This window comes from Echinops telfairi, unplaced genomic scaffold, assembly GCF_000313985.2.
Source record: "Echinops telfairi isolate 266 unplaced genomic scaffold, ASM31398v2 ScPeMD7_7429;HRSCAF=8467, whole genome shotgun sequence".
Taxonomy (NCBI): domain Eukaryota; kingdom Metazoa; phylum Chordata; class Mammalia; order Afrosoricida; family Tenrecidae; genus Echinops; species Echinops telfairi.
The window spans coordinates 3,303,061-3,320,911 of NW_022111329.1; the positions used below are offsets into that span (position 1 = coordinate 3,303,061).

Here is a 17,851-nt window from a genome sequence, read left to right on the forward strand (position 1 = left end):
ATTCTACTGTGAATAGTCTGTAGCAATCAATAGTTTTATACTACTTTCTCAATAACTTCCACCCAGTCTCTATTACAATGATGGGAACAGGAGGTGAACCTTTAACAAGAAATACAATGTTTGCTGGTCTACAAACCAAACTCATTCCCTACACTTTGAAATAAATGCACTCTAAGTTTACAAAAATACATCAAATGAAACTATTAAAAATAATTAACATAAAATAAAGATAATGCTAACTTAAAGAAAGTCCTATTTTAATAGTGGTATTAGAAACAGCTTTTATAAAAGTTTATAATGTTTACAATATATACAAAGGAACATTTCCTAAGCTACACCACGTTTTAAAAAATCATTTTATTGGGTGCTCATACAGCTCTTATCACAATCCATACATAAATCCTTTGTGTCAAGCACATTTGTACATCTGCTCCCATCATTATTCTCAAAACATTTGCTTTCTACTTGCGCCCTAGGTATAAGCTCATTTTCCCCCTCCCTCTCTCACATTCCCTTCCTGACAAACCCTTGATAATTTATAAATTATTGTTATTTTTCCATGGCTTATACTGTCCAATATCTCCCTTCACCCACTTTTCTGTTGTCCGTCCCCCAGGGAGGGGCTTATATGTAGATCATTGTGATTGGTTCCGCCTTTTCCCCTTACCGGCCCCTTCCCCTCCTGGTATCGTTATACTCATTGTTGGTCTTGAGGGGGTTATCTGTCCCGGATTCCCTGTGTTTCCAGCTCTTATCTGTACCCATGTACATCCTATGGTCTAGCCAGATTTGTAAGGTAGAATTGGGATCATGATAGTGGGGGGAAGAAACATTAAAGAACTAGAGGAAAGCTGTATGTTTCATTGGTGCTATACTGCTCCCTGACTGGCTCATCACCTCCCTGCGACCCTTCTGTAAGATGTTCTGTTGCCTAGAGATGAGCTTTAAGTCTTCACTCCACACTAACCCTCGTTCATAATGATAGGATTTTTTGTTCTTTGATGCCTGTGTGACAACTCGTGATCACACAGGACGGTGTGCTTCTTCCATGTGGGCTTTGTTGCGTCTCAGCTAGATGGCTGCTTGTTTACCTTCAAGCCTTTAAGACCCCAGATGGTGCTAATATCTTTCGAAAGCTGGGGACCATCTGCTGTCTTCACCATATTTGCTTGTGCACTCATTTTGTCCTCAGCGATCATGCCACAAAAGTGAGCTTCATGGAATTCCAGTTTAATATAACAAAGTGTTCTTGCATTGAGGGAGTACTTGAATGGAGGCCCAATGTCCATCTGCTACCTTAACATTAAATCTATAAATATATACACATAGATCTATTTCCCTATCGATAGAAATACATTTACATATATACATGCCTGCATTTATACCTCTATAAACACCCTTTGCCTCCTAGTTCTTTCCTCTATTTCCTTTTACTTTCCTCTTGACCCACTATCATGTTCAGCCTTCATTTGGGTTTCAGTAATTCCTCTCGGTTACATTGCCCTTGATCAAGTCCTACAAGCCTCCTACACCCTCCTCGCCATCAGTTTTGGATCACTTGTTGTTTCCTTGTCCCTGGGTTTGTTAACACCCACTTCCTTTACCCTGCCTCCCCATCCTTTCATGTCCCTCCAGAACTGCCAGTCCGTTGTTTTCTCCTCCAGCTTGTTTATCCCGCATATCTTATTCCATGGGTACTAAGCTACTCTGTTCCCTTTGCTGTCTGTTGCACACCCTTAGAGTGTTTCGCCTCAGTGTGGTGGGGTCAGATTGGGTCCCATTCCTAGACTGTGTCTCCAATAGGGCCCATAGCGCCATGGGTCAGTGAGGGACATCGTATCTCATAGTGGGGCCAGCCCTATGGTCTTCTCTGTGCTTTGGCAGCTCTGAGAGGGAATATCGTCCTCAGGGCCTGGTGGGCCAAGATGTGTTCTACTCTCTCTTCCTCTCTTTATTTGCTCTTGTGTTCTCTGATCACACATGTCCCACTCCCTGAGCTGTAGCTGCAGCTTCAGTGCTGTCCTCTGAATGAATTCTTCTGCAGGGAGGTGGGGAGGAGAGGGGCTGATGACGTAGTTGGGATTGGGCCGGTCCCTCAGACCTCTCTATGATATACCATTTTAAAAATGTTTCCAACTACTAGAAAAATGGGCACTAAATCTGAAGTAATATAAAAAAAAAAAAAAAGTTCTAGGGTTAAAATAATCAGATCACTGTTTGTAAAAGACTAAGGAATAAGTTAGAACTATTATCACTGTAAGAGTGACACAAATGGTTAAGCTCTCAAGTACTAAGAGGTTGGTGGCTCAAATCCAAACAGAGGTTACCTCGAAGAAAAGCCTGTTGATCTACTTCTGAGAGGTCACAATGGAGAAAACCCTATGGAGAGCAGGTCTACTCTGCAATGCACAGGGTCACCATGAGTCAAAACTGGCTCCACAGCCACTGGATTTTTTCGGTTTTGTTTGTTTTAAAAATTATCAGCTATGATGAGAAAATAAAACCAAACCAGATAAACATGTCTACACCACATTTTTATGAACATACACAAATGTTGCAAGATTTGGAAACAAATCTGAATTCTCACTAAAACCAAGACTAGAGCTTAAAAAAGAACAAAATTGGAGTGCTCATACTTCAGATCAAAAAGTTTGCTGCAAAGCTACAGTAATCAAAAGTGTGATATTGGCATAAAAATGCAGACTTATTAGAATTGAGAGTCCAGAAATAGCTCCGTACATCTATGGTTAACTGAATGACAACAAAGATGCTAAAATTACTCAATGGGAGAAAAACAGGCTCTTCAGCAAATTGTATTGAAATAAATGGATCTCTACATGTGCAAAAATACATAAAATGAGGTTGGAACTCTACACCATATGCATAGATGAACTCAAAATGGATCACAGATATAAATGTAAGGGCTAATACCATTTTAAAATATAGAGAACAAAATATATTTCTATGCTTCTTAGAAGAAGATGTTGATATATTTTATTGTGCCAACCTGACCGATTAACACATGTGGGGTTAATTGAAGGGCAGAGAGATAAATGGCTCAGTGAGCCTCGCCTTTCTAGTTCTCTGCTTCAGCTGGCAAGGCTGACTTCCTGCAAGACATCCCTGAGGAGAAGCTGCATGGACCTACCCCGATGCAGCCCTGGTGCTGGAGCAGCCGTGTAGAGACCTGCCAAAGCTGAGATGCTTACACGCTCCCTGACTCGGCTTTCCTCGCCGATGTCATAGTGTGTGTCTTGAGAGACGGAGGCGGGCTTTGTGGGTTGGTGTCGGGCATATGGGTTAATGTTGGACTTGTGGGCTTGGGCAGCACTGGGTTGGGATGTTTTCTTGATGTGCACTTAGCCTTTATATAAAACTCTCTCTTATACATGAGTTTCTGTGGATTTGTTTCTCTAAAGTACCCAGACTAACACAGAAGTAGCATTCCTAGGTTTTCTAGAACACATATGACATTAGATTTGTCAATAGATTCACAGAGAAGGCAAAAAAAAGCGTAACCAACAAAAGTAAAATAAACAGATTTTCTCAAAAATAAAAACTTTTGCACAACAAAGGGCCCCACCAAGAAAGTGAAAAGACCATTTAGAGAAAGAGGGAAAACATTTGCATATGATATACCTGGTCTAGTACTGCGAATACGTAGAGAATTCTTTGTAACTCAACAACAGAAAGAAAACCCAATCAATTTAAAAGTGGGAAAATGCAAAAGCAAAAAAAATTTTAATGGGCAAAAGACATGAAGAACCCCCCAAAGAATATACACAATGACCATTAAGCATACAAAAAGAAGTCCAACATAGTGACCAGGAAATGCACATCATAAACTGTAATGTAGGCACATCACACTCAATAGGATTAGTTCCTTATCAGAAAAATAAAGCATAACAAATGTTGGAGAGGATGTGGAGAAACTTACTCATTACTGGTGGAAAAGTAAAATTGTCCAGCCACCACAGCGAACATTGCAGTGATTCCTCAAACACTTAAACATAGACTGGCTTATCATCTGGCCCAGAGTCAGGCAGCCAATTTGTGGTCTACATAACTTGCTGCCTTCAAAAAAAAACCCAAGGTCAATGCCAATGAGTTTATTCTGACTCATAGTGACCCTATAGGACAGGACACAGGTGCTCCTGAGGGCTTTAGAAACTCTACCTCTTTACAGGAATAGAAAGTCTTGTCTTTCCCGACAGACTGGTTGGTGGTTTCAATCCGCTGACCTTGTGGTTAGAAGTAGCCCAACGTGTCCTGCTACGTTGGCAACCAGGGCTCCTGAACTTGACACAGATTAATTGTCCTAGTTACGCTTTAACCTAGTTTGGGTCATGGTCGTTCATATCTTTTCACCCAGTCCCTCAACACTTGTGGTCACTGTGTCTTTCCTGGGCATACCTCATAAGGTTTCTTGCAATACAAACTCATTATTATCATATAACCCAGTCTCTCAAAGGCTATAGTTACTCACTTTCCCTCCTGGCCAAGCCCCATGTGGGTTTTCATCACTAAAACTCCTTTTTCCCACACTTAAGACACTAGAGATTTTTAAACTGACAAACAAAAGACTTCAGCATGTACTAAGCAAGAGCTCCCACCTTGTGTAAACCCTTCCCTACAATTCCAGTTTGCCCTTGCCTTTCCCCAGTTGCAACCTCCTGCATGGCCCTTGTGTCCAGTCTGTACTATAATTTCCTCTTGTGAGTATAGGTACATGCAAGTACAACAGTGTTCTGTTCTAATGTAAGTGAAATACCTCATATTTTGGTTTTCATTATTAATGCCTTTTATTAGTAGTATCTTCGTAACACTGTGAGTGAACATCAGCAAATTGCATGCTGCAACACTGTACATAGTACATACTACTAATAAGGTAAACAGACAAATATTAGGTTGTTAAAATAATTTCTCATAGCTCAAACACGTCATAAATCAGTATATACTTATGCTAAATTCTGTTTTCTGGCTATCTTGTGTCTTACTTTCTTCTACCATACCTGACATCTCCAGATCCCTTTGAATCAAACTTAAGAAATTCAGCAAGCTTATAACAGCAAGTCAAAAAGTATAGCTACAAAATCATAGAAATCTTTATTTAACAAAAATAGCAAAAAATTAACTTTCATTTAAAAACCATTTACTTTAAATAGCTTCTTTCATGTTCTGTAAATTTTACCTCAACGGAAGCAAAGGGAGACAAAAAAAAGTTAGGCCCATATCCTATATGGTTGATTACAAGGCAGTAAGCAATTAGGTTTTCATCTAAACATATTCCACTAAAATTACGATAGAACATACTTCTTCCACATGCCCAATCTCCTGAACTTCAGCCGCCAATCCAACATCCTAATGAAAAATCTTATAAAACATTTCATCAGACTCATTCCCAAATCCTTTAAAGAGTGGTCACTGAGATGCTTACGTTAAGGTAACAGGTAAATTAAGAATACATTTTGTTAAGCACGAAACACTATCTCTGTAAACTTTTTTTTTTTAATCAGAGTTTTACTAACATTCCCAACTTGGATCGAGGAGAAAAAACAAAAAACATTTCCTAAGGAACACATAATATAGACCTAGCATTGCATCAAATGGAACTTTTATTATATAATGAATAGTTGGGTTTAACTAAATGATTTGTATGTCATCCAATAGCTTCCCTGGGAATATGAAACACATTTAATGCTCAACCTCAGCCTTCAATGAAAAGAAGTTCTGTCACTTCTGGGGAAAATGTAAGTGCATTTAACAAGAGAAGCATTTTTCTGATCCCTCCTCAAACACCAATAAAATGATAGTAAAAGAGTAATTTCCTTTAAGAAAGAAAAGGACAAATTCACAAAGAAAAGAGAGAGAAGCTGGCAGCAAAGAAGGGACATCAACAACATGTTGGAAGAAGATAGACAGATGGCTGAAAGTAAGGGAGCAGTTACAACTTCTCTCACTTTGTTAAGTACCTGCAATAGGGAAGGGGAGTAACAAGAAAAATAGTGATTTGTTTTACCACACTCAGAAAAATTTAAGAATTGGAGGTTCTGATTATTGTTAAAGAAAGGATTTCAAGGTGGAAATGAAAAGAGAAGAATTACTTGGGTTACCTGATACCTTCAACATCATGATCACACAGGCTGGTGTGCTTCTTCCATGTTTGTTGCTTCTCTTAACCCAAATTAACAAATACCATCAGTCTAACCCATGGCTTTATCCTACCCTCCCCCACTTGACAGTCTTCAAAATCTGTTCCCTTTGGTTACACCCTCACTTTATAACAGTGATCTCATATGATATTTATCTTTTTATGATTGGCTAATTTCACTCAGCATGATGTTCTCCAGGTCCATCCATGTCACACGGTGCTTCCTGGTTCTCACTGATCTTTAGTTACAAAACTAAAAACCAAACTCACTGCCATCGATGAGTCAATTCCACTCATAGAACAAGTAAAAAGTTGGAATGGAATCTCAAGTTTAAGATGGAATAAATTTCATCAATGTTAATTTTCTGATTTGGATAGATGTATAGTTGTACATAGAACAATTTTCTTTTTTATAGGAAATATATTCTACTTTTCCAGTACAGTCGCTGCTCACCACATATTGAGCACCACAAATGTGGCTCATCAAAGGAGATGAGCTATACATATACAATATATACTAAGTTTCACACACTTAGTATGAAAAAAAATGATGCTAAGAAATATTTTTATATTATTACATATTGAAATGATATTTTAGAAATTTTGGCTCAATACACTGTACAATTACACTATTTCTCTTTACTTTCCAATATTACTACTAAAAATTTTATGTCCCAATGTGGCTTGCATTCTACTTCTATTGGATAACACTGCTCTGAAGTATTGACGGTAGGGGGAGTGGCCAGGGCATCAGGCTAGCAATTTTTCTCAAACAGATTAAGAAAAAAAACTTTTTTTCACTATACTTAACAGCTTTTGTGTTAAGTTTATAATTGCTTCAAAAAATACATAATGAAATTATATCTCTTGCAAACGCAAGATGAGAAGACACAATCATGTCAATACAAAATGTTGAATTAATAGAGTAAACCAAGTGCCAAATTAGACGTATGTGGAGAATACACCTGAGAGAAAGAAGAATGACAGCATGGAAAAGAAGTGACTCCTTATCTAACGATGCAAGTCAATGAACAGGGCAACAGCTAGAATAAAACTGCACAGGGAAATGAGCTGAATTCATAATTCTTTACTATTAGGTTTGCACTTGTAAGAGATCAAAGAGTAACTAAGAGGAAGTTCTTAAACTTTTTTGTGTACTATCGTCCCCACTTCACCCTTTTGAGAGTTTGGTGAAGTTTATGGACTCCTTTTCTCAATAATGTTTTCAAATATATAAAATAAGATGATTATCAAAGAAATCAATTATATTGAAATTCAACTAGCAAAATGTTAAAAGCTTAATTGTGATATGGAAGCTTTTATGACTTCTTTAAAATGTATACTTTAAGAAAAACAGCCAAGACTAGTGGCGGGCTTAAAATACATATGTATAACTGTAACTGTAAAGTTCTAACAGACATAAATGACATTTCAGGATATCTGTAACTGTAATGTGATATTAAAAATATCTGCAACTGGTGGAAAAGTCACAGGTATTACTAATACGACTGTAACTTGTTATCCACATTAATAATCAACCTAGAAGTCATTGAAAATAAAGATGTAAGTTTTATTCCATTCTAGTTCATAGGAGTCCTAGTAGGGAGATTATGAGTTGGGGCTGCTAACCGCAAGGTCTGCTGCTCAAAACCACCAACTGCTCCATGGAAGAAAGATGAGGCTTTTTACTTCTGTAAACCCCAGGGAAAGTTCTACCCAGTCCTATAGGGTCATTATGAAGTCCTTATCAACTCTATGGCAGTGAGTTTGAGTTTATGGATACTTTGAATACCTTAATCTTTGGGGGGTCGTCCAGAGACGAGGCCTAAATATAGAATACATAAATTAAAACTTAAAAGGAGGTTTCCTAAATACAAGTGAAACAACTGTCAATCTTTATACTCATTTACATTATTGCTTAGCAAGCACTCTGAAAAGTAGAGAATGTAGGTGATCCCTCTTAAATAACCACGTCTACAAAGATTGGGATCTTCATCAATGGCTTTTCGCATTTTAAACTGCAGACTGCTATGTGCAACAGTACATAGCAATGAATTAGCAAATCTGATGGCAAATCAATACCTAACACCAAAATCACAAAAGTTCTATACAGTTAAACCATTCTTGCCCATATACACCAAACTATAAAAGAATACCTATTCAGACAATGTAATTAAATAATCAAATGGGGCAATACATTCACAGTTTCAAACATATGTTACCAGAGGTTATTGAACAGTCCATTTGATGTGTGTCAACATTAACAAAATAATATTTATTTTGAAATATGTATAGTACACCTTAATTTAGATATCATCCAATATACTTATGTTCATGTTACTGACATTGTGCATTACTAGATTAAAAGTTATAAAAATTTAAATCAGTAAAAGCGGCATTCAAAATGTAAGAATGTTTTGTTATAAACTCATCCAAGAATCAATGTTAAATGAATCAAGACTGGACCAAAACTTAGTATTGGTCACCTGGGCAGAAGGGATGGGAAAAGAGGGAGTCATTGGTTAGAGAGGACCAGGTTTCTGTTCATGGTGGTAGGATAATCTAGGACAGGATGGTGGAGATGGCTGCACAATATTGTGTTCAACAAAGTCACTGAATGGTACATGTGAAAAGTACTGAACTGATTACAAATGTGTACATATGTGTATATGTGTGTATACCCACACACACATATTTACCATGATAAAAAAAAGAATCAGGAATATTATCACAATTAAGAACAATATTGAAAACTTAATTATATGAATTCTGAAAATGCTCTTGGTTGTCAAAATGTCATTGCCTTTCCTCTGCTTAACTGCTCAATGAACTCTAAGAGTTAGCAATAACTTAATAAGAGAATAACACAATCTCTTAATAGTTAGCAAAATAGGTTAATGAGAGAATAAACCAAGTTGATCCTACCTAGTTACTTTGCAGCTTGATTCAATCAAGTCATTTTCAAAGTCAAGAAGGTTAGAAGGCAGATTATATTCCAATGGGGATGTCAGTCTTTTCAAACGCAATAAACCAACACAGAATTTTGCTCCCATCTCTTCCAATTCTCGAGTACTAATCTGTAAACCCTATAAACAAATCATTATTACAATATAAGTAAAAAGTTTGTAGTCCTTTAACTACATCCCATTAAAATTATATGAGATTTATAACTATATTAATAAAATAGAACATTGCGTTGTATACAACTGAACTTTAGCAAGAGTAATTTCTTAACAAGGTAAAATTATTCAAAGAAGGAGCTCTGGTGGTACAGTGGTTACACGACGAGCTGTGATCCACACAGTTGACAGCTTGAAATCACCAGTAGCTCCGCAGAAGGACTGGGCTCTCTACTCCCATGAACAGTTACAGTTTTGGAAACCCACTGGGGTCACTAGGAGTCAGCATTGACTCATGACAGTGAGAGAAGTCACAAAAGAAATGACGTGCACTAAAAAACGTCCACTCTCATAAGTGTAATACCAACTATGTTCACGAGCACTCTAGGAAGGAAAAAAAGGTGAACATTTTGTGATAATGTTACTCCTGGGGTTCATGGGTAAAACTATTTTAATCAGAGCCTGTTAGTAGCACAATATACTGCAGTCTACCACTGGGGATGATAAAAATAAGGCTCCAGAATATATACTTGAATATTACCTTATATATTTTTACTGCATGCTAAAAGGGTAAGTAAAAAATAAGGCAACAAAGCTAACTTTGAATATCCACATTTCAAAAAAAGAACTAAACAAATATAAGTCACTGAAATAGCAGTAAACTAAGTTCCGTGTTTGAGACTACAGCAAAAAGAATTTATTACAACCCCTTACACATTTTTAAATCAATAAACAGTATGTTTTGTTATGTGTTGTTAGATCGATTTTCAACTTATAAAAACTTCAGAATATAACTACGTTATGGCATTTTCTAGGCTGTACTCCTTATAGGAGCAAATGTTCAGGTTCTTACTCCAGCAGCGCATCTGGTTGGGTAGTTTGTAGAACTATGAACCTTTCTGTTAGCAGCCAAGAGCTTACCATTGAACCACCAGGGTACCTTAATGAACAATCCAAGTTAGTTTACCAAAACTTAAATGTTATCAAATACAACCATAAAAAGGCTGTAAATCAAAATACAAGGGTAAGGGTCAAAAAGTATTTCTACTGGCTGCCAGTACAGCTGTTCACGGTTTATTCCAAACCAAACATGGACGGCTGCAAACAAGTTCTCTCAGTAAAACACTTGTCTTAGTCTCATTAAGGTGCCTTCAAAAAAATGGTGCAGTCAAAGCAGTACCTTCCAATGGGATCTGTTGGGCTAGTTAATTTCAAGGCAGAGAGGTCAGCTCAGGTTAAGGCAAGTGCTCTGAAATTCTGAAAGGGTAACCTTGATGTGTTTTCTAGAAGAATAGAGGGCGATTGTGGGGAGTTACTATGAAGAAGTTTAGGAAAATATAAAGCTACATTGGTGAGGGGAAAAAAAAAAACCCATGAATGTTACCCCAAGAGATTGTTTTCCATTATGAAAATGCACCTGCTCCTTTTTCATGGGCAGCAAGAGCTGTCCTATAGAATTTCATTGGGAACCTTACCCCACCCAGCCTACAGTCCTGATCCTTCCCTTTCAGACTTTTTCTGTTTTTAAAACTCAAAGGACACTGACAAAGAACACAATGTTTGTTCCTGGGTGCCCAAATTGCTATCTTGATACGGTGTACATTGAAGAGCACAGAACTCTGCAGGGAACGGTCAGCGTGATGGAAACAATGGCCCTCAGGAGTGTACCTACCTAGATGGAGGATAGATCAAGAAACAAGAGCTTCACATTTTGCTGGGTTTTTTGTTTGTTTGTTTAATAAAGGTTTCTGTGGTTTTGTAGCAATACTTTTGACTTACCATAATATTGCTTGTCAATTAACTTTCTGGTAAAAATGGATCTCTACAGAAAAGTAAAACCCTACTAACAAAGGTTGTTGTGAAAAGAGAGCACACATGAGTTGCAGAGAAGGAGTGCTACAACAGTTTTTCAATGATTAGGCCAAAGGTGATCCTCGGGCACACAGGAGAATATGAGCGCTATTACAGGAAACATGAATACTGCCAAACTTACCCTCCAAAACAGACCACTTGCCTTTATAATAACAATTTCTTTGTTTAAATAAAGACTTTGACAATGTCCTAAATATTCTAGGGGGTATTTTTCTTCTTAATTTAAAAACTCTAATAAGTGTTGCATGTTTCTGAATGAGGTTAAGAAATAAAAAGAAATCCCACTTACAGCCTATAATTCAATAACCCTCTTGAAAATTAAAAAGAAGGGCTTCTTAAAATATTATTAGGCTCACACAATTTATTAGCATTAACTAGTTTTAAAAGTACATATTATATCAATGCTCAACTAAATATTGAGCATTGTATAAAATATTATATTATGCTCAACTAAATCACATGAATGAAATGAAAATCGGAAATCCATTTCACTTTTTAAAGTTCATAGGTTTAAAACAAATATAATTTTTAGAAAACCAGTTTAACATACATTTGTTTCAAAATATGACTTAACTGGTTTTAATTTTTTGGTTCTTTCATGACCATATAAGTTACCAAAACACAAATCAAATATTTAAAAAATACAACAAAAGTCTATCCGTGGAATCTACAAACAATAAGAAAGCACTACAGCTGATTTAAAGGAGCTTTCATATCCCAACCTACCTGTCTACCCTGTTTATACACAAACGGTGCTGGCATTCTCTTTTGTCTTTCCCCAGCTGTACCCGCCCTGGTCTCATAAAGTATTTTCTTTTCATAAGGCACTCTGACTTTGTATTTGTTGTTACAAATTTGCATAAAGTGCTTATAAAAATAGTTGGGGGGGAGGTGAGGCTGGCAAAAAACACAGATCACTCACATATGATTTGTGAAAAAACACAAAATTATGGTACTTCTTGCCCCACTGACCAGAGGCAAATTTTTACAATGATGCTTTTGATCACCTTTTCCTAACCGCACACATTTCCTCTTTAAGAAATCACTTAATTCCAAGAGTCTGCTTCCAAAAATCATGTAGCACAAAGGTTTTTTCCCTAGGAGCCACTTAAGTTCTTACATAAAAGTGAGTCTCAACATCTCTTTCCACCCACAGACTTGTGAAATGTGAGGTCTTTGACAAAAGCTGTCCCCGAAAGCAATAAAGGCTGAGATTGTAAGGTAAGGGTGCTGCTGATGCTGCATTTTCTCTCTCACCACTATCCTAACCTTGAAAGACTAGAAGTCACTGTTCCACAGTATTTGAAGAAGGCTCAAAAGATAGCACATTTTGAACAACCATTCAACTTTCATCAATTTCAAATTTAAAAGCCAATCACTCAAAAAGTAATGGAATTGTAAAATGTTCTAGTTAAAGAGGGCCCAAAAGTTTGAACATCACTTGCAAAAGCTATACAAATTTCGTCCAGTATATTACAGTTTGGAAAAGTTATTAGTTAGGCTCTCAACTAATAATTTTAAGCATTAACTATCAATTGTTTACATTTCTACCTACAAACCCATTAGAACATTTTTAACCCTTTCCAAATACAATATTAACTATTTTTTTAGTAATAATAAATCATTATTCGATTCAGTATCCTTTTCCCCTATACCAAACAAGCAAGCAAAACAAAACACATGTAATAATTAATATGTAATCTAAAAATCTTTTAAGTAGCATGGCCAGAGAAATAAATACAGTCAGGTTTATTAACGTCTATCTAATGTCAAACTCATTGACCATAAGCTCTTCAATGTTTAAAAATAAAAACTCAAAATCAGTCTATAAGTTCAAAAGTAAAGTTTAAACTATAGGTGTTCTAATGAAAGTTAATGATAAAAAAAAAAAAGATAATAAAAAAAAAAAAGAAAGTTAATGATCAAGAAGAGTAGTTTTAGTAAACCAAACAAATGTAGTGATGGATATGTATTTTAAAAGTACACATAAAAAAATATCTAAATGTATCAAACAAGCTGCTTTATAAATGCTTTTTTAAATGCACATATACTGGCATCTAGTATATAAAATGTTTTAAATTTATTAATAATGCTCTATTTGCACATCTAATTATATACTCTACAGTAATTAAACATGTATAACAACATGCTTTCTAAAAGTTATGAATGCAAATATGCTCAAATGACCAAGAAGTCTCTAAGGACCTTAAGCAAGTTAACTTAACAAAGAAAACTGTCGTTTCTTAAGACTGCCTATTACTCAACTCTGTAACTGCAAATTACATATAACTCAACATTATAAATCTAGCATTTAACATATATCTGAAACTGTTATAATGCATATGGAAGGAAAATCTAGAGATGCTTTACCTTATATTTTCCCTGATCGCAGCCACACAAAGTACTTTCCATGGTATAGCTTCTTTGCACTCCTATTTCCCTCCAGACTACAACTCGTGCTGTTGATTCTTTAGATTTTTCAACTACAAAACTACAGCTGCTCATACAAAATGCTGGGGCAATATGGCTCAATATCTTAGGCAAAGTCTGTAAAAACACCCAAAAACAAACAAACAAGAATAATACAATCAGTCAACAGGTGTTGGTTTGGTTTTTTGTTGGTGGTGTTTTTGTTTTGCTTTCTTCATTTTCAGAATAAAAATATGACGAGAGCAAGGCCATGTAGATCTTCAAGCTACAATCTCAGCTATTCATAACATTAAATGATTCTCTTACTCATCAGAATTTTCTGCTGGAAATAGTTGGAACTGTCCCAAATAAAAGGCTCAAACATAAGAACAACTGTGAGGATGGCACAGGGCCCAGTAGGATTCTCTTCTGCTAGACACAGGGTCACTGTGGATCAGAACTGACTTAATGGCACCTAACAACTACTCCTGAAAAATAGTTTGAAAAATCAAGCTGCAGCTAGACTTTCAAGAAACTAACAGATCCAGTGGTATGGTTTCACAATTATAGAGGCATCTAATATAGGTAATACCATCTTGATATGGGAACAACATAAACATATGTGAAACATAAACATGTGAAACTGTCAAAAATATCAGTCAAGTGTTAACAACCCAAATTCTGTGAGTCTATACTGTGTTTCTGTGTGTGTGTGCGCCATTAAGTCAGTTATTGACTCACATTTTAAAAAAAGTTAAGGAAGAAATGTCTAATGCAGTGAGCTAGATATGACTTAGCTGATTATAAAAGCTTTGATCCAATCCACCCACCCTCACCCCCAGAGGGGAACAGGAGGAAGAGTCATGAAACACCTATCAACATCCTGAAAATGCACTTTGGGAAGAACTTCATTGCTATCTTTGACCTACAGCATTGTTTTATGTTTCCCTTCACACCAAAATTGAGGGCATTGACAGATATTGAGATGAAAGAATTCATGAAATGAAGAAATTTGAGAACAAGGACGTGATTAATTTCATGTTTTACAATGGGAAGAATATGCCCTGTATTTCACTTCCCATATCCATCCACTCCATATTCAATGTTTATTGAGCAGGTAGTGGCAAATGGTTCAGTGCTTGGTTAGAGGTTTACGTCCACAGTGAAAGAAAGACTGGCTATCTACTTCTGCAAGGCCCCAGCCATTGAAAACCTTATGGAGCACAGTTCTACTCTGATGTACATGTTAGCACCGGAATTTGGAATTAAATCTACAGACTGGTTTTGCAACGAATCCGATTACTAACTTCACAGTAGCAGTGTTCCAAAAAAGTGAGCAAACATACTTGCTAGTCATATGGAGTTGATTATCTAGTATTTAAAAAAAAATTCATTAAATAACAACACAGAAAGCTAGAATACAAATATTAAATGTTAAAAAGCCTGGCAAAAATATAATCTGATTTTATCCCATCGAGCTATGTTAAAATACCCTGAAGAGTGGAGAGTGAAAGGAAACATGATAAACAAGCAGAATGACTGAGTAAAGGCCTGGTGGTAGCAGTGGTCCACACAGAGCAGCATGCAAACACGCTTGAGCCTAGCTTTCTTACATTGTTTGAGTCTAAAATAAATACTCTGTCACTGAGGTCTGCTACTTTATTTTCTTCAATGAATGTGGGAAAACCTAGGAAAGTAAACTCATGAAGGTCAGTAGTTGAACAGTGGGCATTTTACACATATTCCTGGGCTCGGCTTTGACTTTCATTGTAGGCTTTGTTTCTCTTAAATTTATTTTCCCATTCCCATAATACTCCTCTGTTTTGGTGATGCGCGTCTTCCAAGGTACCCCAGATAAAGATGATGTGGGAGGGGAATTTCTTGAGACTTTCAATGTCTAAGAACATCCTTTTTCTACGTTTACAATTAATAGACAGGATGGGTTCAAAATTATAGGTTTGAAAGTTCATCATTTGTCCAGTAAGCTTTTTAAAATTTTTCAGTGTTGTTGAAATATCTGATGCCCCTTTCATATATAAAAGAATATGAAAACTGAGAGAAACTTCTCCTGAGTAAAGTCAATAGCTTTCCTATGTACCATCAACAATCAATTTGGGAGAGAAGGCAAGCAAATGGGGAAAAAAATTTCCATTCCCAATTAGAACAAAATCTATAAAGTCATTCAGAACAAATCTAACAAAATACCAGCTCCAAAGTTTTTTTTAACTTTACTAAAGAACATAAAGACCAAAATGGATAGATATATGCAATGTTCAAGAAAGCAATACCAAATATAATAATGTTTTCAAATTTACTGGATCCCAATTTCAGAAAAGTTTATCCACAAACTAATTCTAAAATCCACAAGAAAGAATAATGGAAACAAGACAAGGTAATTGTTTAAAGAAAGAAAAATGTGCCGTAAGAGATATCAATACTTGTAGTATACAATAATTAAATGATGTGGTAGGCAAAGAGAAAGAAAAAACAATGACTATAAAACCTGAGAGCCCAAAAACAAAGCCAAACATATAGAAATATGATAAATAGTAGAGACAACTTTATAAAATTGGCAGAAGTCTTACTCATTATTTGTATTTTACTCTTTATAATATTATTTTATCCTTATCACCTGATCTCGAATTTGGTTTTTATTGTTTCTATTGGGTTTCTGTGGGTTCCTGAAGGTTTGTGACCCACAAGAGGAGTGGCTGTATAGTGATAGTAACTGAAACAGGGGTTGATGGGGATGTGGGGTAGGCAGTGGGTGATAGGGAGGGAAGGGGGATTTCTGGAGTGGGAAATGAAACTGGGAGAGGGGAGGGAGTACTAGAACTGACTATGATTGCACAACTCATTTTAAAGGCGATTTAACCATCGGGGAGGGGGAGGAATGTTCTAAAATTGATATGGTAATGATTGCACAATTCTCCTTGATATGACTGAACTATTGAAATGTATGCTATATAAAGTATGGGCCAATAAAACTGTTAAAATATAAAATATCTGGATGGAAAACAAAAAAATTAAATTGGCAGAAGATGGACACACTAACAAATGGTACTTAGACAACTGGCTACCCACAGAAAACAGAATTAGTTGGCTATATCTCACACAAAAATAATTCTAAACAGGTGATAATTTTAACAGTAGGAGTCAACCTTTCTAGAAGACACTTTTAAAAGAGAATCTGAAGGAAAATGATAAAATGGCAACATTTATTGAATCTGGGTAGTTTACATATGCTAAATTATTCCCTATCATCCTACACATTTTTAACATTCAGAACTTGATGGACTATTTGTAATTACCCTGTATCCCGTGTCTTCCACTACATCACACGAAGTTGCATTATCATTGGTGTGCCACACTGTCTCTTTGATGCTGCAGCCATACATAAATACATTTTTCTTTCGAGAGTGGCCATGATAATCACAATAAACCTTGAAAAGATAATGACAATTTTAAAAATTAAAGACATTGATTTACACATGACCATAAGCTCATGAGCATACAGCCCATAAGCAAGTCTGTTCCAGAGCCCATTTTCATAACACAATTATCTCTTAAGAAGTACAATAAATGAAAGAGTTCTGGAATAGAGCTACGATTAATTCTAGACTAGCTACATCCTTTGAAGGTCCTGCATGCACCAAGGCAGGAGTTTATCTCTCTTTTGCAGCTATCATTCAACATTTAGAAAATAACATACAGAATTAGGGCTCAAAGTAAAACTGTAGCCATCACTGCCCCCAAATATTGTCAAAACATTGACCTTATTTCAAGAACACAAAAACATTTTTATGAGAAACACAAAAAAGGTATGATTGAAACTAATTTTTCAAAGCACTTTAAAAATGAAAAATAAAGGACAGACGTGTCAATTTGATTTCTCTACAACATTTTCCAAACTTTCCAAAGGAAAGTTAGCTAATTTGAATTAACATAAAGAGAACATTCTAAATAAAATCTGCTGAAACATAAGAAGCAGATAAAACATCTAGGATGGACTCACACCGTGCCTAATACTACATTGCCCACGAGTTACTTGGAAATTCAACAGTCTGAGGGCAGGCTGAAAGCTCAGACTTATACTCCTAAACATTTGAGAATTTAAGATGTTGTGAGATAGAGTTGGTGTCAGTGCTGTTCAAACAGTGAAATTAGAAACCTAAATTTCACAGCCAAATGTTACCAGATTATCCAAAACCAAATTCATTGCCACCAAGTCAATTCCCCTTCATAATGACACTGAGAAGATAAAGGGGAACTGTCTTTGTGGGCTTCAAGGACTGTACAT

At 36.1% G+C, this 17,851-nt stretch overlaps 1 protein-coding gene across 4 annotated transcripts in view; it reads right to left on the minus strand.

Moving 5' to 3' along the window:
• Positions 1 to 17,851, minus strand: part of AGTPBP1 (ATP/GTP binding carboxypeptidase 1) — a 184,557-nt gene that overhangs the window by 40,014 nt on the left and 126,692 nt on the right. For 3 of the 4 annotated variants that reach the window (XM_045298624.1, XM_030887909.2, XM_045298626.1), the window contains exons 22-24: positions 16,863 to 16,994; positions 13,513 to 13,689; positions 9,077 to 9,237 (exon numbers count right to left, since the gene is read on the minus strand). In XM_045298624.1, coding sequence (XP_045154559.1) covers positions 9,077 to 9,237; positions 13,513 to 13,689; positions 16,863 to 16,994 — 470 coding nt within the window. Of the gene's footprint in view, positions 1 to 3,937; positions 4,075 to 9,076; positions 9,238 to 13,512; positions 13,690 to 16,862; positions 16,995 to 17,851 lie in introns of all 4 variants that reach the window. The other variant, XR_006680885.1, reaches the window with a different exon arrangement.